Source organism: Panthera leo, chromosome A3 (genome assembly GCF_018350215.1).
Source record: "Panthera leo isolate Ple1 chromosome A3, P.leo_Ple1_pat1.1, whole genome shotgun sequence".
Classification (NCBI taxonomy): domain Eukaryota; kingdom Metazoa; phylum Chordata; class Mammalia; order Carnivora; family Felidae; genus Panthera; species Panthera leo.
In genome coordinates this window covers 87552447-87580289 of record NC_056681.1, presented here as the reverse complement: position 1 = coordinate 87580289, position 27843 = coordinate 87552447, and the positions used below count along the sequence as shown (strand labels likewise).

The following is a 27843-nucleotide window of genomic DNA, read 5'->3' as shown; positions in this document are numbered from 1 at the left end:
TGTGTGACTTTGGATGAGTTACTTGACCTCTGTGTCTTAGTTTCTGCACTGGCAAAATGGGAATAATACTACCTTCCAAACAAGGAGGGAGGGAATTGGAGCAGTGAGACTGGGCCAGCTATCTATGAATTTGCTATTATTAAAAGCAAATACTTGAACCATCATCACCAGCACTGAATAGTATGACTTTAAATAAACATTTGTTAATTTGGTAGTGGGAATGTTCTTATTTGACTTCCTGATTACTACCAAGAGTTAAATAATCATCACTGTTTTTCTCTTCTGGGAATCATCTGTTTATTCACATTGTTCTTTGAAGGTCCTAAAAGTGTTTCTTACTGATTTGTAAAACCTATTAACATAGTAACCCTTTATACATATTTTGCTGTCAATGTTTTCCTCAGTTTGCCTTTTTAAGTTTTTACAATACATGGCAGTCAGGCCATCAGTGTTGCTTGAGTCACTGTTGAGTGTTACTGAACCATATCCACATTCCATCCCTTCTCAGGGGGGAATGACCCCAAGCTTATCAGAGGTTTACTGAGGCCCCAGGGTCAAATGTAGATATACCCGACCATACCACCCACTTCTGACTACCTTCTTCCCTCTGTGCCACATCATTCCTGGTATTTCCCCCAGAGAAATCTAAGAAGGGGGCCGCAGTTTCTCCCAAGACCACAGAGACCTACAGGGAGGGACAAAAATGCAGATTCTCCACCCTGAAGCAGCTCTCCCTCATTCCAGGGAAACCTCTTCTGGTAGCCCACTTGTCTTCCCAACCCCAGTGGTCCAAAGGCGTCAGCACCCCTCCTATGCACCTCAAGAACCAGCAAATTCTACTGGATACCTTCCCCAGGTGGGGCCTTAACAACTGGCTTCTAATGAACAAATTAAGATAAAGTGACAATGCGTTGCAGGGACAAAGCTTGAGGAGGTCCTGGCAGTTGGGGGATTCTGTGGGCTGTTGTTTCTGGGGTGCTAGGATCCTAAGAATGACAGCAAGCCCTATGTATGTGTTGGGGTTAGAGAGTGTGTCAACCTTAATTATCCTTCCTTGGGTTATCTTGCCATCTCTATACCAGTGGTTGCCATCTGGCTGTACCTGGGGGAAAAATACTGATGCAGAGGACTTCTGCCTACAGATTTGTATTAATTGATCTGGTTTGGAGCCTGGGCCTTGGTATTTTGCAAAGTTCTCTAGGTGATTCTCAAGTGCTTGATACAGGCTTAACAACCTTTTGTTCTTGCCCAGTGCAGGGACTCCAGGCAGAGGGATGAAGCGTGGGAGTGGGCGGGGTGCGGACCGTGAGCACTCAAGCGGTTGGTTGGGTGTGTGGAACTCGAGGCGTGCGTAGAACGGGTATAGCAGGGGTCCCAGGACACAGTCTGGGGTCTGACTGTGGGCAGGGCTAGAGCGCTGTGTCTGACGCGGGGTCCTGCGGCGCCCCCTCGCGGGAGTAGAACTCATCCAACACGCTCTGCGGGATGCGCTTCAGCATCTCCTTGGGGAAGATGCGCAACAGCTTCCAGCCCAGGTCCAAGGACTCAAACACGGAGCGGTTCTCGTAGGGACCTAGGGACAGAGTAGGAGTGTGTGCATGTGCGTGCGTGCGTGCATACGCAGCCAGGTAAGGGAGTTACTGCCTGACCACCCCCAATGCGCCTCACCCTGGTTGATGAAGTTCTTCTCGAACTTCTGCAGGAATTCCAGGTAGAGCAGGTCCTCGGAAGTGAGCGCCTCCTCCCCCACCACCGCCTTCATGGCCTGCACATCCTTCCCGATGGCATAGCAAGCATACTGGGTGAAGGGGGGAGGGACGGTCCATCGGTCACCGCAGGCATATCACAGAAGTCCAATGGCCCCCAGTTTGGCTGTGTGGGGACCCCAAAGGGGGAGGGATTTTGCCAGAGAAAAGCTCGTGGTCCGGGTACCGGCACAAACCTCCAGCTTCTGAAACTAACTTACCCGCCAGCCCCTGGGCCCTCTCCTTCTTACCAGTTGGTTGGAGACATCTCCATGGTCCTTTCTCGTCATGCCCTCCCCAATGGCGGACTTCATTAGCCTCGACAGGGAAGGGAGCACATTGATGGGGGGATAGATCTAGGGGAGCAAAAGAAGCGAGTGGCAAAAGGCAGGGTCCAAACTTTCCTTTCCTTCCTACCCCTACTTGTCTCTCTTCCCCCTGAGAATCTTAAGAGACTGGTCCTCACTCATCTGACAGAGAGGTGGGCTGCTCATACCCTGTCCTCCTTTATGGCCCACAGATTTTAGGGCTTGGGATGCGGGTGTCTATAGGTGTGCTCCTGGACAGGAGGGTGGAGGGCGGAGATGACATGACATTAGGTAATGAAAGTCACTACTTAAAAACTTTTGGTTATTTGGACAAAAACCGGGTTAAAGCTTATTAGTTAATAGCTGCAAAGAAGGAACCTACTAAGCAAAGAGGAAAAAGTCACAGGGGTTGCCTTTAACCTCAGATGGGACAGACACATTTTCTCACCTGTTAGCACATTATTCACCATCTACTTGTGTCAGTTACCCATTGTTTTGTTCACCAAAGCAAATTACCAGAAAGGAAAGAGAAGTGGTATTCATTTAGTATCTACTATCTGCTGGATGCTTTCTACATGCTGCCACGCACTCCACTGTGTGATAAATACTATTATTTCTATTTTATAGGTAAGGAAACCTAGGATCAGAAAGATTATTTTCTCAAGGTTCCAGTCAGGTAGGCTGGATTCTAGCCAGACTTGTCTTGTGTCTGTGAACCACACAGTCTTCCCGGGTCATCTCCTCTTTGGAGTTAGCCTTGCCTGGCCCCTCCTAATTCACAGAGAAATCAAGCATGGCAGGTGATGGGGCATCAGACAGCCAGTGTCTCTGGGGGTGGTGAGGAGAGCACTAGGTGGGTAGGGAGGGGACAATACCTGTCTGTTATGAAGCTGTCTATCCACGTAGATCTGTCCCTCTGTGATGAAGCCCGTCAGGTCTGGGATTGGGTGGGTGATGTCTGCAAAGAAATGCACTGGTCTCAGTGTAGACACAGCCCACATCTCCACCCAATCAGGGCCACGTGGGTTCTGTTCCTCTCATGGGAGTGATGGGGTATGTGGAGGCGAGGAAAAGAGAGTGAACTCCTTGATGGATGAACAGAGCTACTGCACATCTATGCAAAAAACCGTGAGCCCTTTAAGCATCCCAGTGGGAAAGGAGGGCAGTAGGGCTGCAGAGGGTATTGGGCAGTGAAGAGGCTCACCATCATTGGGCATGGTGAGGATGGGGATCTGAGTGATGGATCCTCCCCGGCCCTCCACACGGCCTGCCCGCTCATAGATGGTGGCCAGGTCTGTGTACATGTATCCTGGGAAACCTCGGCGCCCGGGCACCTCCTCTCTGGCAGCGGAGACCTGCAATATCAGTGTCACCGGGGTAAGGAAGGGGGCAAGAGGCTAATACAAGGAAGGGAGAGTGGGAGGTTTAGTGACTATGAGAAATGGAATAGGGGCAGGCCTGGGTAGGAGAGCTTTGGGGTGTAGGGACCAGGGAGAGGCAGGCGTGACCCTGACACCCTTCACCAGCTGCCTCACCTCCCGCAAGGCCTCTGCATAGGAACTCATGTCGGTCAGTAGGACCAGCACGTGCTTCTCACACTGGTAGGCGAGAAATTCAGCAGTGGTCAGTGCCAGGCGTGGGGTGATGATCCGCTCGATCCTGGAGGTACAGCCAGTGTTTAGAGAGCTCAGAGGTCCGTTTAGCCCCAGTGCTGAGTGGAAAGGGAACCGTGCATAGCAGCAGAGGAGTGGACAAGATGAGCCTCCGCTCCCAGCCCCAGGTCACGGCTATGGTTCTTGGGGGTGGACAGTCTGCCGATCCTGACACTCCTCCTTCCTGTTCAAGGTAGGAAGGGGTAGGGAGCCTGGGACAGGCAGAGAGTTGGGTGAGAGTGGGACAGGCAGGGCCGGGAGTGTCTGGCAAGGGTGACAGCACCCTGTCCCTGCGGGCCCGAAAATTAGGGGCTCTGGCCCATCAGAGCTAGGCAGGGGCAGGGCTCCTGCTGTAGCTCTCTCTTCCCCAGCCTCCCCTGCCCCCTCATCCCCCTGCACTTGGCTCAGCTGGGGCACCCTCTGGATTCTTTCTGTAAGGTTCCCCTCACTACTCCAGAGCACACGTAGTGGGCGTGCTCTGTACACTTGCCCTGCCCGCTTGGCAGCTCCCTTCCACTTGGAGCTCTCCTGAATCCCTTCCTCTGACTCCAGGTGCCCTCAATCCTCAAGCTCTGAGCCTGTGGGCCTTTCCTCTGGTGACATCATCCTGGCCTCCAGAATTCTGTTACTTACTTTTAGGAATACCTTCAGTACCCAGGACAGCTTAGATGTTTTTTCTTCATCCACCTGACCTACTGATTTAAACTCACATTTCCTAAACTTTAAAAATAGCAGTTTTTCCAGATGAATAAACAAACAAAAAAGCAGAATCAGACCTATACATACAGAGAATAAACAAATGGTTGCTGGAGGGAAGGGGTGGGGAGATGGGTGAAATGGGTGAAGGGGAGCGGGAGATCCAGGCTTCCAGTTATGGAGTGAATAAGTCACAGGGATGAAAGGCACAGCAGAGGGAATATAGTCAATGGTATGGTAACGATGTTGCTTGGGGACAGATGGCAGCTACACTTGTGAGCACAGCATACCCTATAGAGAAATTCAGTCACAATGTTGCACACCTAAAACTAACATGACAGTATATGTCAACTATACTCAAATAAAAAAAATTAACAAATAGCAGTTTTTGCAAACAAAGTGTTTAGGGAAATCTGTCTATAGTGGGGACTTGGGTGGTGGTGCAAGGATGAAGAGCCCTGACTTGGGACAGTGGCTGGATGCAGACTATAGGAAGGACAGAGGACTGCAGGTGGCAGGCAGGATTGTGGGCTGTCCCTACCCCTTACCGAGCCTCAGTTTTCCCCTCTGCACAACCAGGGGTTGGGCCAATGGCTGTGGTTCTGGGATACTTCTGAGCCCTGGTACTCTGGATTTTGGGAGGGGACGGGGCCTGCTGCCTGAAGGCAGTCTGGGTACCAGGGGATGGCTCACGTGGGGTCGTTGGCCAAGTTCAGGAAGAGGCAGACGTTCCCCATGGTACCGTTCTGCTCGAAGTCGGACTTGAAGAACCTGGCTGTCTCCATGTTCACCTGGACACACAGCAGGGAGGGCTGGAGAGGGGTCCCTGCAGCCTAAGGGCAGGGGCCCTGGCCCCTCCCATCTCTTCTCAGTAAAGCCTATTGACTGACTGGCTACCAGTTCCTGGGATGACCCTGAACTTGAGAAGGCAGGGGCTGGGTTGCTCTCATCTTTGGGATCTCATCAGGTTCCCAAAGAGTTCAGATTTCTTCAGGTTGAGCTCTGCTCAGTGCCATCCCAACCCCTTACTTAGCCAGCTGCTCCCCTGCTAAAACCCTCCTCTGGCCCTCTGAGGGCCCCATCATATCCCCTCTCTGAAGGTGTCTTGTCTCCCCAAATTCCCTGGCTTCTCCCTCCTCCAGGTCATCCTGGGCTCATCTTATAGCTGCCATGTCCTTTGGGATGGCTTGAGGGACACACTGTCCTAGTCACTGAGCCCACCTTCAGTCATGCTTTTGCCTCTCCCACCAGACAGGCCTGGACTCTGACAGCTTCTCAGGGAGAAGGATTATGCCTCCCTCATCAGATCAGACAGAGCCAGGGTCCAAGGGAGACAAGGCTGCCAGAACTTGCCAATCTGCCCAGCTCCTCTTACCCCCATGGCTGCAAAGACAATGGCAAAGTTGTCATCGTGATAATCCAGCACAGCCTTGGACTTCTTCACCAGCCCAGCCTGGCGGCAGATCTGGGCGGCAATCTGGGGTGGAGTGGATTGGGAGGAAGAACGTCAGAGTCAGAGCCCAGACCCAGAGTCCAGCCCACTCAGCACCACTGAGGATGATGGATGGAGCAATTTCCAATCCATCCTCCTGCCAAGGCCTTTGGCAGGAGGGATCCCAGGGCAGAAAGGCGAAAGGGCTACCCCAGGCCCTACAGCCTTTCCCAGGGTCGAGGCTTGAAGACCTGCTTGGGGACAATGAGGAGGCCTATGCAGCTCCAAGTCCATGAGCTGCCAGAGGACAACTGCCAGTCTGGATGGCGAAGACCCCTGCTTGGCTGGTCCCTGACTGCTTGACACAGGAGACCGTCCTCACTGGCCCACCAGCCCTGGCCTCTGCCTCATCCCTTCCTCTTGGTCATGTCCGCAGGACCCCGCAGGCCTCACCTCATTGTGGGGGAGCCCGGCTGCTGAGAAGATAGGGATCTTCTGACCACGGGCAATGCTATTCATGACATCGATGGGAGAGATGCCCGTCTGAATCATCTCTTCAGGGTAGATGCGGTCATGGGGGTTGATGGGCTGGCCTGGGAGAGGACGATCATGGACCCATGCTCAAGGGCTCAAGTCCCTCCCTGCCCTCCCCCAACCCTGCTCCAGACTCCAGAGCAGCACTATTTGACAGAATTTTCTGTGGTGATGAAAATGTACTGTAACTACACTGCCCAGTTACACTAGCCCTAGCCACATGTGGCATTGGGAGCATGAGATGTGGTTTTGAAATGAAAGTTGATTCCATTTGAATTAATTCGTATTTAAATAGCCACAGTTCAGTACTCCCTTGGATAGCACTACCTGGCACATTGGAAGTGGCAGGCAGGTGGGAGGAGTCCAGGCTGAGCAGGTGTTTTGTGGGGCACGAAGGAACTGAGGATGACCTGGGGAGCTGTCTGAGTGGATGTGTTTGCTCCGCTCTGCCTCTGACTTGCTGAGTGGTTTGGGGCCAGCCACAGACCTCTGTGGGCCTCCATCTTGTCCTCAGAACTGACAGGATTGGAGGACTCAGGAGGGCCTCCCACCGGGAAGGGGCTGTGTTTGCTTCTGCAAGCCACCCCAGGCAGCTCTGAGGGGTGGGGACAGGGAACTGGAAGGCAGGAGAGTGATGGTCCTGGGGCACACATGGAACTTTGCACATGATGATGGCATTTAAAGGAACTGGATATGAAGGGCTTACGGCAGTATCTCAGGCTCTGTGGCAGATTTGGGGACAGACAGGCCTCTACAGTGCTCAGAGCACACCTGATCTGCCTGGTAGTCTGACCAGCCTTTGGAGGTGAGCCCTGGCCAATTGCCCCTGGCCTGTGTCTGGTGCAGAACTTCCAAGGCCAAGGTGGCAAAGGTGATGGCTAGGGGTGGGGAAGGTGGTTGGAAGCTGGCTCCTGAAAGCTGTCCAGAGCCTCTCTGGTCACTCACCATTGATGTCCAGGAAGTCCTCTGCCATGACCACTGGCCCCTTGTCAATGGGCTTACCGGAGCCATTGAAAACCCGACCTGAGGGTGGGGGAGGATGTTGGGAGATGCTTAGGGCCAGCCTCACGTCTCCCTCACTGCTGCTCACCATCCACACCATCACCGGCTCCCACCTGCCTCTTACATGTCCCTCTCCCCTCAACCCTCCGTTATCCCCAGAGAGCTGGCTACAGTGACTGTTTCCTTGGGGATCTTCCCTCCTTGCCTAGAAATCTTTACAGCTGAGGCCTTGGCCCAGGAAATGACTCTAATGGAGGGTTTTAGGGCTGGAAAGAGGAGAGGTCCAGGTGTGGCAGATCTTGGGAGAAAGTTGGAGGATGTGCACTCTGTTTCAGCCTAACCACAAATAGATGGTTACCTACTGTGCCTCCAGTTTGTTGAAACTGCCTTCCTCATTTACTGGACATCTGCTGCATGTCCAGCCCTGAGCTGGAGCTGGGGATCAAAGAGAGGACAAAACCTCTGACCTCTACGAACTCACAGGGAGGCAGACATGCAAAGAGTCAATGGCTATGCAGTGCTAAGTGTGGTTAGGGAAGCTAGGCTGGGAGGACGCAGGAGCTCCCCATCCCACCTCACCCCCACCCTTACCTAGCATGTCCTCTGACACTGGAGTCCGTAGGATGTCCCCTGTGAATTCGCAGGTGGTCTTCTGGGCATCTATCCCAGAGGTTCCTTCAAACACCTACGGGACAAGAGGTTACTCTAATAAGGGGCTTGCTGGGGACAATGGGGCCTTCCATTCTATGCTCCCTTGGAACCCAGCTCTAGGCAAGACACTCTGGGAAAATAGGACTTTTTTTTTGCCTTCAGAGCTTATAAGATAGTCAGGAACTTTGGGTCTGTTCATTTATTCAGCCAACATGGCACTGACACCACTTACCTGAACAATTGCCTTGGTCCCTGACACCTCAAGCACCTGCCCGCTTCTCTGAGTCCCATCAGGGAGGGTGAAGTTGACAATCTCAGCGTACTGGGCAAACTAGCAGGAGAGGAGAGCAGACATGAGACCAGAGCAATGGTGAGACCAGAGGTGAAGTCCCTGTCTCCCCCCATCCCTCCCTGACCCTGTCTCAAGCTTCTATCTCCCCTCTTGGAAGTGAGCTTGAGGGGCTGGGAAGTGCAACGTTTGAATTCTGTTTGGGGGTCAGTGTACCTGGACGGGTAGGGGTGTCAACTTTAGAGCTGGGAGACCAGGGTTAGAATTGAAGCTCTGATGCTTAGAAGCTGTGTGACCTTGTGGAAGTTCCTTAATGTCTCTGAGCCTCATCTTTCAAATGGGGATGATAATAATACCTACTTCAAAGAGCTTGTATGGAGAGAAAGTGATATGTGTAAAGTCATTAGCTGGTGCCCGGCACCTTGTAACAGCTCTGTAAAATGTAGTAGTTATTATGACTGTTCAGGTCCCATGGACAGTTGTTTCTGCCCCTGGGGACTAATGGTGAAAACACTGGCACAGTGCTCTCCTGGGCTGCCAGGTGTCCCCTTGTGCCAGTGGCAGTCTTTCCCTAGCTATGGGGCTGGGGCTGATTCACATGTCATCCTCACAGCATTCAGAAATAAAAAGAATGAGGCAATCACTTCTCTTTTGGCTATGATCAAGTGTAGTATCTTTTCTTGTCAGTTTAAAAAGAACCAGGCTAATATCTAGAATATATAAAGAACTCTTACAACTCAAAAGTAAAAATACAAATACCCTACCTTAAAAAATGGGCAAAGGATCTAAATACATATTTCTCTGAAGAAGATATGCAAACAAACAGTAAGCACATAAGCACATGTTGATGCTCAACGTCATTAGCCACTAAAGAAATGCAGACCAATGAGATGCCACTTCACACTCACGAATGTGGCTGTAATAAAAAAGACAGATGATCATGAGTGTTGTTGAGGGTGTGCAGAATTTGGAACCCTCGGACGCTGCTGGTGGGAATGTAAAATGTTGCCACCACTTTGGAACACAATCTAGCACTTCCTTGAAAGGTTAAATACAGAGATACTGGATGAGCCAGCAATTACACTCCCAGGTATTAAACCCAAGAGGAATGAAAACACATGACCACACAGAAACTTGTGCATGAAAGCATATAAGTGTTCATAATCAAGTAGCCTCATTATTCATAATAGCCCTAAAGTGAAAACAACCCAAATGTCCACAAACTGATGAATGGTTAAACAAAAGATGGTGTATCTGTAGCATGGAATATTATTCAGCCTTAAAAAGGAATGAAATAGGATAACATGCTGCAACATAGATGAGCCTTGAAACATGCTAAGAGAAGCCAGACACGACAGGCCACGTCTTACATGATTCCATTGATACGAAGTGTCTGAAATAGCCAAATCCATGAAGATAGAAAGATTAGGGGTTGCTGGGGGCTGGACGGAGAGAGGATTGGGGGTGATGACTAACAGGTACAGGTGTTCTTTTGGAGGAGATGAAAATGTTCTGCGATCAAGTAGTCGTGATGGTTGCATAACTCTGTGTATATACGAAAAGCCACTGAACTGTGCACTTTAAAAGAATGAAGGTTATGATATGTGAATTATAATTTAATTAAAAAATGATTAGGCTGTCCCTCCAGGACCATAGGCAGCAGGTCAGGCAGGTGGAGGTCTGCCCCAAGGGAATCCTGAGCTCTGCAGTCTGCACATGCTCAGGAAACCAGGTTCCTGGTCTTTCCCCACATCTAGAAGAGGCTATGAGCTGGGCCAAGGAGTCTGGGCTGAGAGAGCAGACCCTCCCCACTGACACTGGCTGTCAGCACCAAGAGAGCTAAGCCCTGTACCTGTACTTGCACTTTCTTTCTGGGGAGGTACTGGAGAGAATGCATAACATCCTTCAGGCTCCCTCACCTTGCTTCCCAGGTGGTTGATTTACTTCAGGGAGTAAGTCATAATCATAATCTTTTTTTTTTAAGTTTATTTATTTATTTTGAGAAAGAGAGAGAGAGAGAGAGAGAGAGAGAACGAGAACTAGCACAAGTGGGACAGGGGCAGAGAGAGAGAGAATATCCCAAGCAGGCTCTGCACTGTCAGTGCAGAGCCAGATGTGGGGGCTTGAACTCATGAACCACGAGATCATGACCTGAGCAGAAATCAGATGCTTAACCAACTGAGCCACCCAGGCACCCCCATAATAGTAATTTGATAAAGATAAATGATAAAAATATGATATTTTTTTATCCCCACTCCCCACAGTGTTCCTAGAAGTTAATGTACTCCTCTAAATAACTCCTTTGGATATCAGAGGAAATAAAAACTTAAATGATAAATGAAATAGAAAAGAATGAAAAAGGGTATAACTTCATGTCATGACCTATAGAATAAATCAAGCTGTACCATGTTTTCTGACCATAATCAAAATAAGTTTGAAATCAATAATAAAAAGATAGTTAGAAAAAACATATATTTGGAAATTTAAACACCTAATATAGAGAATGTAGAATTAGAACATATTTTGCACTAATAATGAAAAACTATATATCAACATCTGTGATGCATTTAAGCTTTGAATGCTTACATTAAAAAAGAAAAAAAAATTGAGGAAGTTTAAGAGTATGCAACATGAAAAGTTAGAAAAAAGAACAGCATTAAAACCCCCAATAAAGTAGGGTGGGGGGATGGGTGAAATAGGGAATGGGGATTAGGGAGGACACTTGTGATGAGCACCGGCTGAGGTACAGAATTGTTGAATCACTAGTTGTACACCTGAAACTAATATAACACTGTATGTTAACTAAATGGAATTAAAAGAAAATCCTTAAAAAAAAACAATATAGTAAAAAATATTAGAAGGGCAGAAATCATTAATACAGAGAACAAATATATAACAAGGAAGATCAAAATCCAAATTGGTTCTTTGAAAAGCCTCATAAAATAGACAAATCTCTAGGGGCGCCTGGGTAGCTCAGTTGGTTAAGCGTCTGATTTCAGCTCAGGTCATGATCTCACAGTTTGTGGGTTCAAGCCCCGCATCGGGCCCTGTGCTGACAGCTCAGAGCCTAGAGCTTGCTTCAGATTCTGTGTCTCCCTCTCTCTGCCCCTCCCTGGCTCATGCTCTGTCTCTCTCTCAAAAATAAATAAACATTAAAAAAAAAAAAAAAAACTAGACAAATCTCTAGCAACACTCATTAAGAAAAGGGTAAAGACATAAATAATTATTGGAATAAAAAAGCCAAAACTAGCTATACTGATAATATTAAAAAGTAACAAAAAAGAATTATAAACAACTTTATGCAATACAGTTCGGAACTTAGATGAAATGGATAAAGTCCCAAAAGAATACAACTCAAACCAAAACCAATCAAAAACTAAACAGAAAGCTGGAATAGTCCTACAATTTTTAAGATACTGCATAGGTAAAATCTTTCCACAAAGAAAACACCAGTCCCAGAGAGTTTTACAAGTGAGTTCTGACAATCAAAGAACAAATAATTTGAAATTTACTTGAGCTCGTCAAAAGTAATGGATAACTGATACATGAATTCAGCAAAGTTGCAGGATACAAAATTAATGTACAAAAACCAGTTGCATTCTTATACACTAATAATGAAGCAATAGAAAGACAAATAAAGAAACTGATCCCATTCACAATTGCACCAAGAATCATAAAGTACATAGGAATAAACCTAACCAAAGATGTAAAAGATCTGTATGCTGAAAACTATAGAAAGCTTATGAAGGAAATTGAAAAAGATACAAAAAAATGGAAAAACATTCTGTGCTCATGGATTGGAAGAATAAATATTATTAAAATGTCAACACTACCCAAAGCAATCTACACATTCAATACAATCCCAGTCAAAATTGCACCAGCATTCTTCTCGAAGCTAGAACAAGCAATCCTAAAATTTGTATGGAACCATAAAAGACCCCGAATAGCCAAAATAATATTGAAGAAGACTAAAGTGGGAGGCATCACAATCCCAGACTTTAGCCTGTACTACAAAGCTGTAATCATCAAGACAACATGGTATTGGCACAAAAACAGACATATAGACCAATGGAATAGAATGGAGACTCCAGGATTAGACCCACAAATGTATGGCCAACTAATCTTTGACAAAGCAGGAAAGAATATCCAATGGAAAAAAGACAATTTCTTTAACAAATGGTGCTGGGGGAACTGGACAGCAACATGCATAAGAATGAAACGACCACTTTCTTACACCAGTCACAAAAATTAAAAATGGATGAAGGACCTAAATGTGAGACAGGAAACCATCAAAACCCTAGACGAGAAAGCAGGAAAAAACCTCTCTGACCTCAGCCTCAGCAATTTCTTACTTGACACATCTCCAAAGGCAAGGGAATTAAAAGCAAAAATGAACTATTGGGACCTCATGAAGATAAAAAACTTCTGCACTACAAAGGAAACAATCAACAAAACTAAAAGGCAACTGACAGAATGGGAAAAGATATTTGAAAATGACATATTGGACAAAGGGCTAGTATCAAAAATCTATAAAGAACTCACCAAATTTCACACCCGAAAAACAAATAATCCAGTGAAGAAATGGGCAGAAGACATGAATAGACACTTCTCTAAAGAAGACATCCAGATGGCCAACAGGCACATGAAAAGATGCTCAACGTCGCTCCTCATGAGGGAAATACAAATCAAAACCACACTGAGATACCACCTCACGCCAGTCATAGTGGCTAAAATGAACAAATCAGGAGACTATAGACGCTGGCAAGGATGTGGAGAAACGGGAACCTTCTTGCACTGTTGGTGGGAATGCAAACTGGTGCAGCCGCTCTGGAAAACAGTTTGGAGGTTCCTCAAAAAATTAAAAATAGATCTACCCTATGACCCAGCAATAGCACTGCTAGGAATTTACCCAAGGGATACAGGAGTGCTGATGCATAGGGGCACTTGTACCCCAATGTTTATAGCAGCACTTTCAACAATAGCTAAATTATAGAAAGAGCTTAAATGTCCATTAACTGACAAATGGATAAAGAAGTTGTCGTTTATATATACAATGTAATACTACTCGGCAATGGGAAAGAATGAAATATGGCCTTTTGTAGCAACATGGATGGAACTGGAGAGTGTTATGCTAAGTGAAATAAGTCATACAGAGAAAGACAGATACCATGTTTTCACTCTTATGTGGCTCTTGATAAACTTAACAGAAGACCATGGGGAAGGGGAAGAGAAAAAAAAAAGTTAGAGAGGGAGGGAGGCAAACCATAAGAGACTCTTAAAAACTGAGAATAAACTGAGGGTTGATGGGAGGGTGGGAGGGAGGGGAAAGTGGATGATGGACATTGAGAAGGGCACCTGTTGGGATGAGCACTGGGTGTTGTATAGAAACCAATTTGCCAATAAATTTCATATTAAAAAAAAGACTAATGGAAAAGAGATGGTCTTTAATTAATTTATGGGGCAAGGATAACCTTGATACAAAATAATATAAATATGAGAAAATTATACACAATCTCACATATGAATATAGATGAAAAAGTCCTGAACAAAATACTTACAAATCAAATCCATAAAAGTATAAAAAAGGTCGAGTTACAAACCAAATGATAAAAGAAAAATATTAAAAAACAAAAAATGAAGGCAAATACATACACACATACACGCAAATAAAAATTAAAAAGACCACGTTGGAATTATTCTAGGAATTCAAGGTTAGTCTAATATTAGAAATATAATAATGTAATTTACCTTATTAATGGATTGAAAGATTTTTAAAAAACCTGTGATCATCTGAAAACATTCTAGAAAAAGCTTAAAAAAAACTATCCCTGATTAAAAAATTTTGATGATTAGGGAATCATGATATCTATGATTAAAGAACAAAACTCTCTGAAAACAGAGAATAAAAGGGAAATTCCTTAACTCCAAAAAGCATCCACAAAACACTTACAGAAAATACCATACTCTGATATAATGTATAAAACATTCCCTTTAAAATTAGGAGCAAAACAATAATGCCTGCTATCATCATTCTATTCAGCATTACACTGGAAGAACTAGCCAAAATAATAAGAGGAACAGAAAATAAACATTAGAAAGAAACAAAACCTAAAATAGAAAACTCCCCCAACCCCAAATCCAGTAAAGATAGGACCCCCCAAAAACCCATAGACCAATTTCTCTTATAGATGCAGAGGTTATAAATAAACTATTAGCCAGTGAAATCAAATAGTGTATTAAATAAACAAACAAGTTTGACCAAATAGGGTTTATTAAAAGAATGCAAGCCTAGATCAATCAACTTCTGGCAATCTCAACATTTGACAATATAATTCATAATAGGGAGTTTGTACGTATGAATTATAAGAGAAATGCTACAGAATTATGTAAATAGAAACCACAGAAGCTTTTGATAAAATTTGGCAGCGTTTCTTATACAATCCTGTGTAGGACAGGAATGGAAGGCAACTCCTTGAACACTAGACTATTTACAAAACCAACTTCAATAAGCTTCTAAATGGTGAAATGCTAAATCCATTTTTATTTCTAATAAAATCAATAACACACAGAGATGTCTGTATCACCATTGTTACTTAATGTGTTTTGGAAATTGTAGTTTATACAATAAGACCAAAAAAGAAAAAAGAAAAAGTATACCAATAAACATAAATAGAAAATGCTTTATTTATTTATTTATTTATTTATTTATTTATTTATTTATTTATTAAAGGTAGTGAGAGGAGATTGTATTCTTCAGAAATGTCAAAGAAAGGCTGTGAACATGTTCCAGATTACAGAAGGCTAAACAGACATGATGAGGCTGGATCCCCTGCTGGAGGGGAAAAAATGCTATAAAAGACTTTATTAGGTCAGCTCATAAACTGGAATATAGATGTAGATTAGGTAAAAGTATCAGTGTAAATTTCAGATATTGATAATTACTGTTGTTTTGTAAGAGAATATCCATATTCTTTGGAAATAAATGCTGGAGTTTTGGGGGATGACTTACCCTTAAAAGACCTAGGAAAAAATTATGCACACACACATACACACACTCAGAGCAGAAGATACAACAAATGGAATAAAGTGTTAACAATTGGCCATATGCATGTTCCTTGCACTATTTTTATTTTTGCCCCTTTTTATAAATTTGAAATTGCTTCAAAATCACAAGTAAAATTAAAGTCTGCCAATAGAAAAGCAGACATAATTCCCTTCATTTGCAGATGATACTGTATACCTAGAAAAACCCAAGAGGCTCTACTTAAAAAACAAAACAAAAAATGCCCAGAATTAATAAAAGAAGTTGGTTGTATACAAGATAAATATATAAAAATCCATCTCTTGTACCACTGTGTGTCACCTATACACTGATTTAAAAAAAAACAACAACAACTCTTTTTTTTTTTTCTATTCCAGCCATAAATGAAAGAGGAAATTAGGAAAAACATCCATTCACAATAGGGCCCAAAGCCATACAATATCTGGAAAAAAATTTAACAAGAAAGGTACAAGAAAATAATAAAATCTTACTGAGGATATAAAGCAAGCCCTGAACAAATGGAGAACAATAGTGTTTTCCAAGACAGAATGACTTACTGTCATAAAAATATAAATCCTTTTCAAAAGCATAGAAATTAAATGCATTTCCAGCAAATTGCTGTTTCTTCTGGAACTTAATAAACATCTTAAAATTCATAAGTGTCTGAGAATATCCAAAAATCGTCAAGGTGGAGGATTTGATGTATCAGATATTAAAACGTGTTCTAAAACTGCTAAAGTCAAATGGTTAAGTGTTGGTGTGAAGCAGACAGAGAAGTGGGAGAGATTAGAGTCCAGAAACAGATCCCAGATTTTATGAAACTGTTATAGAACAAATGCGGTATATTACTTCATGGGGAAAACCAAAATCTGTTGACCAAAGGGTGCTAACGTAACTGGGTATCGACTTAGAAGATACCCACGTCATAAACACAAATACATTCAGGCATATAAAACCTTTAAATACAAAGCTAAAACAAACAGAAAACCAGAAGAGTTTTTCTTCTTTCCTTTTCTCAGCTTTCCTAGAAAAGCTGGATAAGAGAGATGTCTTTAAGCAAGGTATGGAATCCAGAAGCCATAAATGCAAAAATAGACATATTTGATTGTACAAACATTTGAAATGTCTGCATGGCAAAATACCAAAAACAAACGCGAACAATAAAAAAGGAGCACCCACAGCTCAAAATGTACACCTCAGTATGTAGGAAGATTTCACAGAGGACAAAGTAAAATCCAAACTTATAAAAAGATCCTCAAATGTAAATAAAAACAGGAAGGTACTAGTTTTCATCAATTAGATAGACAAAATTCCAGGAAAGAACATATCCAGGGCTGGCAAGGATGCTGGAGGGTGGGTCCTTTAACACACGGTTGACTGGAATGTGAATCACCACAACATTGCCGGGCTAGCAGTGTTGCCCCAAATCATCAATATCTATTTGAAATCTATTTTAAAAGCAATATACACTTTGAACCAGCAACTTCATTCCGGAGGATCTATCTTATAGCAATAAAGGCACTAGTGTAAAGGGGCTCTATTTTGCTGTACCATTTGCAATAGCAAAGCCTGGTAACACACTGAATGTCTATCAATAATGGGACCATTAAAAAAATGGAACCATTGAATAAACCACAGTACATCCATGCTATCGCCTACTATGTTGCTCTTGAGAAGAATGAATAAAATGGGCAACTACTGACATGGAGGGAATCCTTGATATGTTTTAAGAGACTAACACCAATGTAAACCTCTAACATACTATCTATTTGCCCCTTTACAGCAGGATCTTTATAGTGGCTGTCTCAAGAGGCTGGGAGGAAGGAGGTTAGGGACAAATAGTTAAATTTGCGTGTCTTTTGTTTCACTAGTAATAAGGAGCATTTTTTTTTTTTTTTTTGGTAATTAAAATGTGATAAAAATTTGGGATGCTCAAGTACAGTGCGACTGGTTACCACCATCATTACTATCACTAAATCCCCGCTCTACCCAAAATAGTGACCTTAAGTGTCTGGGAGGAGGGGCTTATGACTCAATTTCCCAGTGGGGTGTGACAGGGTGCATCCCTGCGAGGGAGGGGGGGGGGCGTCAAACCTGAGACAGGAGGGTTTGCAGTTCTGACAAGTCACTGGAGGAAGCTCCGGCTTGGGTCCCTCCTTGTCCTGTGAAAAGGATGCCAGGAAGGCGACCTCCGTTGCCCCCTAAACCAGCCCCTCTGAGTGGGGTTGCTGAGAGAGCTGGGCTCCCCCCAGGAGGAATGCGCTGAGGTCGGCGGGGCAGCTCACGTCTAGCGGTCTTTGGCTCATCAACCACAAGAGGGGGCCCAAGAGCAAGGGCCGGAAGGCCCCCGCGGAAAGAAGTTTTAAAAAAGTCGGGGCATTCCTCTGCCGCTCTGTAGGCCTGTCTACCTGACGCAGCCACTGGCCTCCTTGCATGGTGGGCTGTTAACCTCAGGAGGAAAACTGCTGGACAGAGCACAGGCCAGGTTGGGCCCCAAAGAAATCAGGCCATGGGCCCAATAGAAACCAGGCAGCCGGGTGATAAAAAGCCATCATTTTTCATGTGGGTTTATGTGGGGGACGGAGGGCGGAAGGAAAGGAGAGTGGAGGAGGTGGCGCCCTGTGTGTCCCTGAGAGGTGAAATCAGAGGAAATGAACTTTAAATAGCAGAGAGATTACAGTCAGATGCCTGAAAGAACTGTCAGAACCATCACACCCAGTCATGGAGGGTGTATAGTTTGGAATCCTTTAGGAAGAGAATACTAGGCTCTGTGTGTGCGTGCGTGAGTTATTTGGGGCAGGGATGCCCATAGCCAGTTGGGACAGGGAGTGCAGGGGGAGAATTCCAGGATGCAACAATGAGTTTATACTCAAAGGAGCCCCATTTCAGAGCCTGATCCTCTCACCTCCCATTCTTGGTTACTAGGAGGACCGCAGAGAGTGGGGATGGTTCAGTACAACCTTCTGTGCTTCACTGAGTTCTCAGCCAGCCGGGGGGAGGGGGGGGAGGGGGGGAGGGGGGGCAGAGGGGAGCTGCTCTACACACTCAGAGGACTGGGAAGTTCTTGGCAAGCCTGGCAGGACTTGTACAGGGAAGCCCTGGCCTCCAAGGCCTCTCTTTCTGCCAATGCCCAGGGCAATTTGGAGCCCCTCTTCGGAAACTGTCTTCAGAGCTGATACACATACTTCTGAAAGCTTTTTCTTTTAAAAGTTTGGAAGTGGCCACAGACACTTGGAGACAAGTCTGGTGGATAAGGGGAGAGCTTTCTCCAAGTCTCAGTAAGGACTGCTGTTTCTCAAAATACGGCAGTCGGAAGATCTTGTAGAGTAGGGGATCTTCAAGTGTGGGCCCCAGGCGAGCAGCAGCAGCAGCAGCAGCAACAGCAGCTTGGGAGCTTGTCAGAAATGCAGATTCCTGGGCCCTAACCTCAGACTGATGAATCAGAACTTTGGGTTCTTCCAGGGGATTCTCATGCATGCTCTAGTTTAAAAACCACTGCTCAAGTGAAATCTCTCTAATATATCCCAGGCAGGTGGATGTCAGCTAACCAGACTCCTCTTTAATGCCTGTGAAACTCCTGTGTAATTGTTTGTCCTATTGGGACTGTTTAATAATCTGGAGGAGTCATTTTTACACTCTACACTCAGGGGTTTAGGCTTTAACATTTTATGCTCTACACTCAGACCTCCAAAAATCAGATGAAATCATGGAAACTGTCCCTAGAAAAATGTACAGACACACGAATACCCAGCTTCAAAGGTTTGCATACGATTCCGAGTCCCTTATTGCCTGGGCTCAGAACCTCTGATCTACACAAAAGTTTTCCCCCAAGAATTTTTCCATTTCGGAAGGATGGAAGTGGGAGGCCTAATTGCGGGTATGATTCAATTTGAGCAGAAGGTGGCGCTGTAGAGGATGAATTGGGGTATTTTACCCTAGCAACTCTAGACTGGGGATAGGGATGTGGGGCCGCAGAGAGGAGTACGGAAAGCTGTCTTCTCCGCCTCTTGAACTTAAGAGACTACACGTTACTGCTTCTTTTCCTGCCCTCTGCAAGTCCAGGGTTCCCTGGGTATCTCCATCACCCAGTTATTCTGTTCTATGAGAGAGATGCATCCAATAATCGCAGAACCGTGGGTCTGGGGGTCTATCTCATTTCCCAGTCTAGCCCCATTTTATAGTTGGGAAAGTGGATGTCATAGGTACTGACTCTCCATACTATGAGCGGGGGCAGCAGATGGCACCAGCTGTTTACTCCAGCATATTAGCATTTCTGTCTTCCAGGCAGAGCTAACGCTAGCTGTTCTCAAGGAGGAATAGTAAAAATACATTTATCTGATTTGATCCTCACAACAACTCTCTTCTATATTAGATGAGGAAACTAGGATTTGAAAACCTAAACAGCTGCTTCTCAAACTTCAGGAAGCATCACATCACCTGGAGGGCTTTTAAAGTCTGACTTCTGTATCTCCCCAGCTCTCTAGAGTTCCTGATTCTGTTGGTCCGGGGTAGGAGCCCCAGAACCTGTATTTCTAACGAGTTCTGTGCTAATGCTGCCAATCTAGGGTTGTCAGGTAGCTAGTAGGAGGTAGCTAGATGGAGCTGAGGTGAAAACAGAAGAGGTCTGAATCAGACCTTGTGAGCCCCGTGCATACATGCATAACCACTCCATCACACTTCCTCCCAGGGCATCCCCAGCACTAGTGGGTCAGACAGTAAGGTCTCTATGAACTTGGGATCTGGTTTCCAGAAACAAGAGGGTCTGGTTTAGTCATTCTAACACTTACTCATTCATTCATCTCATTCACTTACTCACCCTTCCTCTGAACAAACTGAACACCTACAATGGACTGGGTGTTCAGTAAAAGTGTGGTATGGGACTCTGGGGGCTCAAGAGTAATATCCAATAGGAGAGACATTGTGGGGGCAGGGAGGAGACATGTGGCCAGGTGGTGATCCGATCGATGCCTTGATGGATGCTGCCAACAAGACAGTACAGAAGAGGGAGAGGAGGGACAGGCTCATTGTCCAGGGGCCTGGGTGAAACTCCCAGAAGAAGTGACCTCTCAGCTAGCCTTGGGGAGGAGTCAGAGGAAGAAAGGGTATGGAGGAAAGGTAGTTGGAGAGGCAGAGGGAAAAGTAGGAGCAAAGGCCTAGAGACATCAAAAGGCAGCTCCGTGCAGAGGCAGGGTGGGTTTCCAAGTAGTGGCACAGTGGGCGTCGGGGAAGGAGAGGATGTGTCATGAGAGTGGAAAAGTGTGGAGGGACCCTTACAGAACATGGGGCCTATAAGGTGAAGGTGCTGTGCGTGCTAGGTGAGTTTGAAGCAGGGGAGCAAAGGGGTCAATGCTGCAGGGGGGCAGCATGGAGGATGGCAGGGCACCAGGCTGGGGATCCAGAGACCATGGCTATAATCAGGGAGCAGTGGGGTAGGAGGTTGCTGATAGATCACTGATACTGACAGATGGGGTCCAGGAAGGGAGGGATCAAGGGTGGCCCCAGATTTCCAGGCTGGGGAGGGTGGTGTCTGGCGGGAGCCTGAGAGGTGGAACTGTTGGGTGGAAGGGGGACAGCAGAGTGATCTGGCACCTTTGCAGGGCCCTTTATGCCTTAAGAATCCCCAACCCCAAACTCAAAATGCTGTCAGTCTGCCCTGGTCCTGCGGTGCCCCAGGGGACACAAAGGAGCCCACATCCCATCTCCTTCCGTGAGGCCCGCTTCACTTCCCACCCGCGCTGCTAGTTCCCAGGCTGAGATAGTCCAAAAGCCTCTGAAAACCTTGAGCTCTGGAGAAAAGTTAGCTGGCATGGCTCTTCTGCCTTCTCTTCCTTTTAAAAGAAGACCCACAGGACCAGCAGGTGGAAGAGTCCAGCTTTGTGAGGAAGTTCAGTACAACCATTCCACCGTTGTAGAAAGAGGCACAATAGCCCAGATCCCCCAGGCCCTTGGCAGTAAAGAGTGGTCTCTGAGGGCCCAGAGCGGGCAGAGGGGGACACTGAAAAGGCAGGAAGGGAAACCCAGGGTGGTGGGGGAGACAGCTGGGGAGGAAGAGTGTGGGATGGGGGACAGGGAATTAGAAGGGACAGATGGGCCCATGGCGGACAGCTAGAGGTAGGGCAATTTAGAAGAGATCTGCACCCGGGGCTGGGGAGCCCTGGGATTTGGCCTTGGTGCCTGGGAAGATATGGAAGAATCTTACCTTGACCTGGTCCAGCACCACCAAGGGCCCATTGACGCTGCACACTGTCCTGTAGGCTGGGGGAGGAGTGGAGGTAGGTGAGGTCTCACACCCAGACACACACCCAGACACACACACACACACACACACACACACACACACACAGAAGCATCTTCTGCTTTCTCTCCCTGTATGCACCACCCCCACCCCCTTCCCAGTCTGGGCTGTCAGGGTCATTAGCTGTGACAGGGCCAGCCACCATTGCTGTAAGGGTCATGCCCCTGCCCGCAGGGCTCCCTGCTGGCTTGGACACCTGCAGGAGGCTGGGGGGAGGGCCAGGGCAAGGGCAGAGGCCCTTCAGAATCCTCCCCTCCCCTCTCAACTACTAAGAGGTCTTTCTTATCTTGAAGCTGCTTCCCCTCTGGCCTCAGCCCCCATCTTACATCTCTGACCCACAACATCTTCCAAAAGCTTCTGGCCCCCAGCTAGAAATGGGTAGAGATTTGCCCTCCCTGCCCCCCACCAGGACCACACTTCCCTCCATCACCTGACACTCATTGAGCATGGTGCATGTGCGCATGTCTGGGTGTGTGAGGGGTGGGGGCTGGTGCATGCATGGGTGAGAAAAACCAGCCAGAGTTCCTGCCTGGACAACCTGGGCTCCCTGGGTGCCTGTGGGAGAGGGGAGAGAGTGACAAGGAAAGAGGAAGAAGTAGAATGTCCCAGCCCTAGTGGCTGGAGAGATCCACAAATGGGGAAATGAGCTCAGCTTACAGGGAGCCTCTAACTCCAGTGTTGGGGAGCCCCAAACTCCAGTGTTGGGGACCCCAATAGGAAAGCCATGGACTGGCAGACAGGAAGCCTATCTTGGTTCTGCTAGGGGCTGGCTGAGAGATCCTGGGACTCTCCCTCAACTACAACCTGGGAGACATAGCTCTTCCCTGGGGTCCCTGTGAAGCACGAATGAGACCACGGAGACTGTGGCATGGCAGGATGGCCAGAGTGTCCGTGAGGTCACTGAGTCACTCACTGGAAGGACATCAAAGGGAAGAGAGTGGTCTAAGCCTCTTTTCAAAAGGGGAGGAGAATGGGGTCCAGAAGGGTGAAAACCTACGCCAGGGTCACCCAACATGCTTGTGGCAGAGCTGGGGCTGGGACCCCACCTCTTGCTTCCCGTCAAACCACATTGGCTTCCAGCCCTCAGGCTTTCATACAAGTCTGGTGCCAAGTCACCCCACACCAAGGGAAACTAAATGCCCCCAGCTCACACCTTCCCCAGTATGGGGCTCAGTGATCATCCCCCTGTTTTTGTCTGATCTGCATTCCTTTCACCAGGGCATGGGCTAGGATGATGACTGGGCAAGGTGATCCTTGCGGGGATATTTGCAAGGCTCTTCTGAGCTTATGGACTGTTAGGAAAACTCAAGAACAAGAGGCGCCAGAAGATCCATTCTTCTAGGGCTTGGGCCTGGAGCAGGGGAACTCCTTCAGCTTCCTCCGAGTTCCCATAGAGGAGGTATCCAACCTTCCCTCTAGGCCAGCCTCTCCTGGTCCTGAGGCCCAGACCCCAGAGATGACTACTCCCTAGGGCCGAAGGCCAGTGCTTCCTTCTCTGTGCCCCTTCCATCATGCAACTCTGGTATCTCCCATCTTAAAACCCTCCCTCCGCCCCAGTCCTTCCAAAGCTGCTGCCCTTCACAGCCCAACTTCTGGCAAGTCGGGCTCCATTGCTGACTTCCTTTCTCCACCTTCCACCCTCTCCTTGCACTCTCCAACCTGGTTTCTCTCTAGGCCACCCCACAGGACCAGGTACACTGGATCAGAGCCTCATTTTAAAAAGCACTGGGACAAGCCTCTTGCTGGCACTATAGAGAAAATACCAGACCAGCCAAAAGGGCTGAGATGGCAGAAGCAAGATGCAGAGTGGGTAGGCTGGATGGGAGGTGAGAGTGTGGGAGGGGTAGGAGCCCAAGGTCCAGAAAGCCCCAGGGAACACTTTCCAGTTCTACCTAGGAGACGGGTCTTTCAACTTCCTCTCTTCCTTCACAGCGGTTCCCTACATTTCACAGCTTCTGTGAGGGAAGCCTGTTAACCTGGACATCCAATAACTCTACCTTGGGAGGGCAGCAGTGAGTGGCAGGGAGTAGCCAAGGGGCCAGGACGAATTGCTGCTTGCTGGCCGGGCCCTTGGGCTGGGTGCCCAGCGTGTGGTCTGTAAGCCTCTATCTTATCCCACCAGCCTCAGCTATAAGCTGCCTTTCTGGATTTCCAGAGCCCTAGGGCCTAGCTCTAGTAGACTTCCCAAATGCTTGCTGGAGGAGTCCATCACTCCACAGCCTAGACCTTTCACTGCAGATACTCCACTGTGGCCGTTTCTGTTTATCACCCGACTTTTGACGTCCTTCAGTGCCCTGCCCTTAACTGACTCCGACAGCCACTGGCTCTGCTCCCCACTGAAGTGCCATAGCCCTCAGCCATGCCACTGTAGAAGGCATCCTGTTCTCCAGCTTGTCAGTCCTTAATGAGATGGATCATGTCTCTCCCCTCAGACTAGAACTCTGTGCCTCCCCAGTCAGACTAGACCATATCTTTTCTTAGAAGCTGTCTAGTTTGGACACCGCCAAGGTGGTGGCTAAGCAACAAAAGTGTCCTTGAAATGAAGCCAGGCCTTTTGTCTGCATCCACCCCCAACTGATTGTGTCCATTGCATGCAGAGGCAAATTAAGGCCCAGAAGTTGGCTGATTTCTCCTGGGGCACACCACAAATCAGTCTGCATCCTGTGGCACTCCCCCAGCCTTGGGACATACCCTTCAACCCTGGAGAGGTGAAAGGTGGGGGTAGCGCTGGAGGCAGTGGGCTGGCCCAGAAGACCTCTGAGGGGCACTCCCTCAATAGGCCTTCCTGAGACTTTGCAGACACTCCCTCCCTCTGCTCTGCCCCCTCCCCTGCTCCATTGTCCCAGCTGACACTTTGGGTTGCACTTAGGGCCGCAGGCCTGGAGCCCCTCCCTGCCCCCATCTCCCCACTGCCTTCCTGGTCAAAGGCTCAGCGGGGCTCCATGCAGCCCACTAATTAGGGCCTGCCCAGCCACACCTGCAGCGTCCTGGGAGCCGGCTGAGCCAGGCGCCCATGCGTGAGGTGGGGGTGGGGGCAAGCCCGGGGCAGTAGGTCCCGCACCTCCTCCCTGATCTCCTCCAGAGGGATTAGGGGAGGGAGGGCAGGGGCTGGAAGACCAGGCTTCTTAGAATCAGCCCAAGACCCTGCCCGGTGAAACTCAGTGTGACCTTCCTGGCCTCTCAGTTGAGGAAACTGAGGCAGGTGGCAAAGCCTGCCTCAGTGGTTTGGCATTCCAGCCTCTGGGTGATCATCTGACCAGGCTCTGTCCCTCCAGCAGGGCTGACAGCCTGACATCGGTCCTTTGCTCGTGCTGCGCGCTACTCCCCTCCCCCCTTCCCTCCCACCCCACCTAGCATCTTTTGCCCCACACAATGGATGAAGCCCCAAGCTGCCGCCTCCCCTCAGGGAGAGAGTTCTAGCTCTGAAGGAGGAGAAGGAGTTCCTTTCTGCCCAGGGTGGATATTGGTAGGGTTCACTCCCCACTTTATTCTACCCTGCCCCCTCCCTTCTGGCCCATTCCCTCAGCCACTGCAGTGAAATCACCCTTAATGCCTCAGGCCTGTTTGGTTCACTTCCTCCTCCAGGAAGCCTTCTATTGGACTCACCCCATCTCTGGCTGAGGAAGCCCTGGAGTTGGGAGCCAGCTGCCCCATCCCCTGTCCCCCTGGGATCCCCAGCTCTCCTCCTGGGCTCTTTCTGTCTCTGCATAAAGTTCTCCTGCCCAGAGCGCATACAGTGCTCAGGTAGGAGGCCAGGGCAGGAGTCCTGCCTCCAGCCAACTGAGGGTAGCAGCTCTAGGTTTTGGTCCTCACCCCTCAGAGAGGAAACCCCTCAGGCCCCAGAGGCGGAAGGTGGGAACAGAGAAGGCTGTGGGTGCTGAAGCACCCTGAGGAACTCAGTATGCTCCGAGGGGTGGAGGCTGTCAGGCTGGGGCTGGCCCCTGGGGGTGCCCTGTGAGGACACTAGTATGCAGCAAAAGCACAGGTAGCCTTTGTCACTGCGGGAACATCTTTAACACAGGGAGCAGAGTCGTGGTGGAGGGGCTCCCCCTCTGCAGACCCTGGTCTCTGGGTCAGCTGTTGGGTGTGACACATTCACCCGGGTGGGGGCCACATGGAGTGACACACAAGCAGGCATGGGGGCGCTGACACCCCTGGGTTCCAGCCTGGGTCAAATCTCCAGGGCTTGTTGACTCTAAATAAGGTCGTGGCTGGAGGGAACTGGCTGCAGGAGGCCCTGGGGTGAGGTTGCACCCATAGGGTCCCTGGGAGGGCACACTGCAGGGAGTGATGGTGGGGGAGGGTCCTGCAGGGGTGGGCCATCACTTGGGTCTGGATGAGAGTTAGACAACTTGAGACAACTGGGCTCAGGTCTCCAGGCCTGAGCTCTGGACTCCAGGGGGGGTCCAGTCACTGCAAATTTCTGGGCCTTCATGACCCCTGCTTTGCCCCAGGGGAGAATCTGGATCTCTGCCCTCCCCCATACCTCCAAGAGGTAGGGCCTGCAGGGCCTCCTTGGTACATCCGGTCTCACTCAGTTTCTCCTTGCTGGAATGTACTCCACCCCTCAGTGCCTGCCTCAGGCCTCTGGAGGCGCCTGCTCACGCCCTGCTCTGCTCCTAAGCACCCCGGACCTGCCCTCTCTGGACCTGCCCCCTCTGTACTTGCTCTGTTCTGGGTGGGTGCCAACTCCATTCAATGCAGACCCAGCTCTCGCAGCTGCCCCTTCAGGTCACTCCCACTATGGCCTAGGTAACTAGAGAGGGCCAGCTTCTCTCCATACACACCCTGTTAAGAGCCTCTGGCTCTGCTTGGCTGGTGCTGGCCAGGCCGGTTTACTCCAGTGTGGGGCTGTCTGAGAATCTGAGAATTGGAGAATGACCTTGGCAAGGACAGATGGAGGGGGCTCTCCCTCTGGTCCTCAGAACCTCACCACTTTCTGTGCCCCAGACATCTGGGCACACCTAGGAAGCCTACAAGGGTAAATAATCCAGCACCCATGGCCATGCCAGGCACTCACCCTCCCCCAACTGTACATACACAGACATAAGACATCACCTGACCACATACCCATGTTGTTCCTATGAGCACGCACACTCGTGCACATACACACACATTCCCCCTCAGTCTGAGTGTAAAAGCATGCACATATACTGTCACATTTCCTCACTCTGGTCATACACACATGCAAGCTGTCACACACATATTTACACATATCCGCACCCGAGTGGGGGAGCACACACATCCTTCCCCTGCATTATACACACAGACACGTGTAAGGCACACATGACATGTGCCCACTGACGTGACACACACAGTGTTATGTATTTCTCCATCCTGAAAATGCACATACTTGGCCTTGCCACACATATTCCCTAAGAACACTTGATCATACATTTCCTCATGCTGAATGTTCTGGTACACATGCTCGTACTCCAAACACGCACATATTCACACAGGAGCGTGTATCACAAACACACACTTGGGCCCATTGGGAGCTCTCTCTGAACTTGGGGTCTCAGCGCAGGATAAGGGTGATGACCGAGAGGTTCCTGCAAGGACACCCCTGCCCTCTCCTCTGGGGTAGCCTGGGCTGGGGACCCCATACCTCCATCTGCAGAGGTCGCTCCTCGTCCAGGCAGTCCACCACATCACTCTGCTGGACCAAGAGCCCCCTTGGTCTTCCTCAGTCTCGGTCCTCCCCTTTCCCTGAGCCTGAGAAGCAGAGCCTGGGGACCCAGCAGCCCACCCCAACCTCACCCTCTGGGGATTTGTACTCACTGACACGGGGGTGGGTGATGTAGTTTCGGGTGACCGCTTGCATGTGCTCTTGGGCTATGCCCAGGTCACAGCCACCGCTGGGGAGCCCCCCAGGCCTACCGTCTGCCTTCATGGCCATGGCGCGGTGGCAGGCCGGGACCCGAGTGCCTGAGCCTGCTGGTGGTGAGTGCAACACTTCGGGCCCAGCTGGAGCCGGAGTGAGCTTACCAGACTGCCCCTGTGGCCACCCCTCCCCTCACCCCTCCTCTCCTGCAGGAGTTGACTGTAAACAGGGAAACCAGCCTCCGGCCCTGGAGCTCTTCCAGATCTGGGAGGTGCTGGTGTGAACTCAGCTCCTCCCCCTGGAACCTCAGGCACTCTCACAGGCCACATCTCATCCTGTTCTCCCCGCCACATGCAGTTTCTGGCAGGCTGCC

General features: G+C 48.6%; 1 protein-coding gene across 1 annotated transcript; it reads right to left on the bottom strand.

Moving 5' to 3' along the window:
• Positions 1-86: 86 nt before the first annotated feature.
• On the bottom strand, positions 87-27843 carry ATP6V1B1 (ATPase H+ transporting V1 subunit B1). The gene is made up of 14 exons (XM_042932625.1): positions 27428-27843; positions 21551-21606; positions 8253-8351; positions 7961-8054; positions 7313-7390; positions 6287-6426; positions 5777-5878; positions 5095-5192; positions 3589-3712; positions 3258-3408; positions 2929-3011; positions 1997-2101; positions 1669-1798; positions 87-1573 (listed from the first exon to the last, which is right to left on the bottom strand). Exons 1-14 carry the CDS (start codon positions 27543-27545, stop codon positions 1410-1412), a joined length of 1542 nt encoding a protein of 513 aa, XP_042788559.1. The 5' UTR covers positions 27546-27843; the 3' UTR covers positions 87-1409.

Excerpts from the sequence above, each read along its gene's own strand:
- ATP6V1B1 (XM_042932625.1), bottom strand. The coding sequence starts at position 27,545 with ATGGCCATGAAGGCAGACGGTAGGCCTGGGGGGCTCCCCAGCGGTGGC. Across the intron at positions 6,427-7,312 it reads GGACTTCCTGGACATCAATG|GCCAGCCCATCAACCCCCAT; the intron begins GTGAGTGACCAG and ends GTCCTCTCCCAG. Across the intron at positions 3,012-3,257 it reads CCTCACCATGCCCAATGATG|ACATCACCCACCCAATCCCA; the intron begins GTGAGCCTCTTC and ends ATTTCTTTGCAG.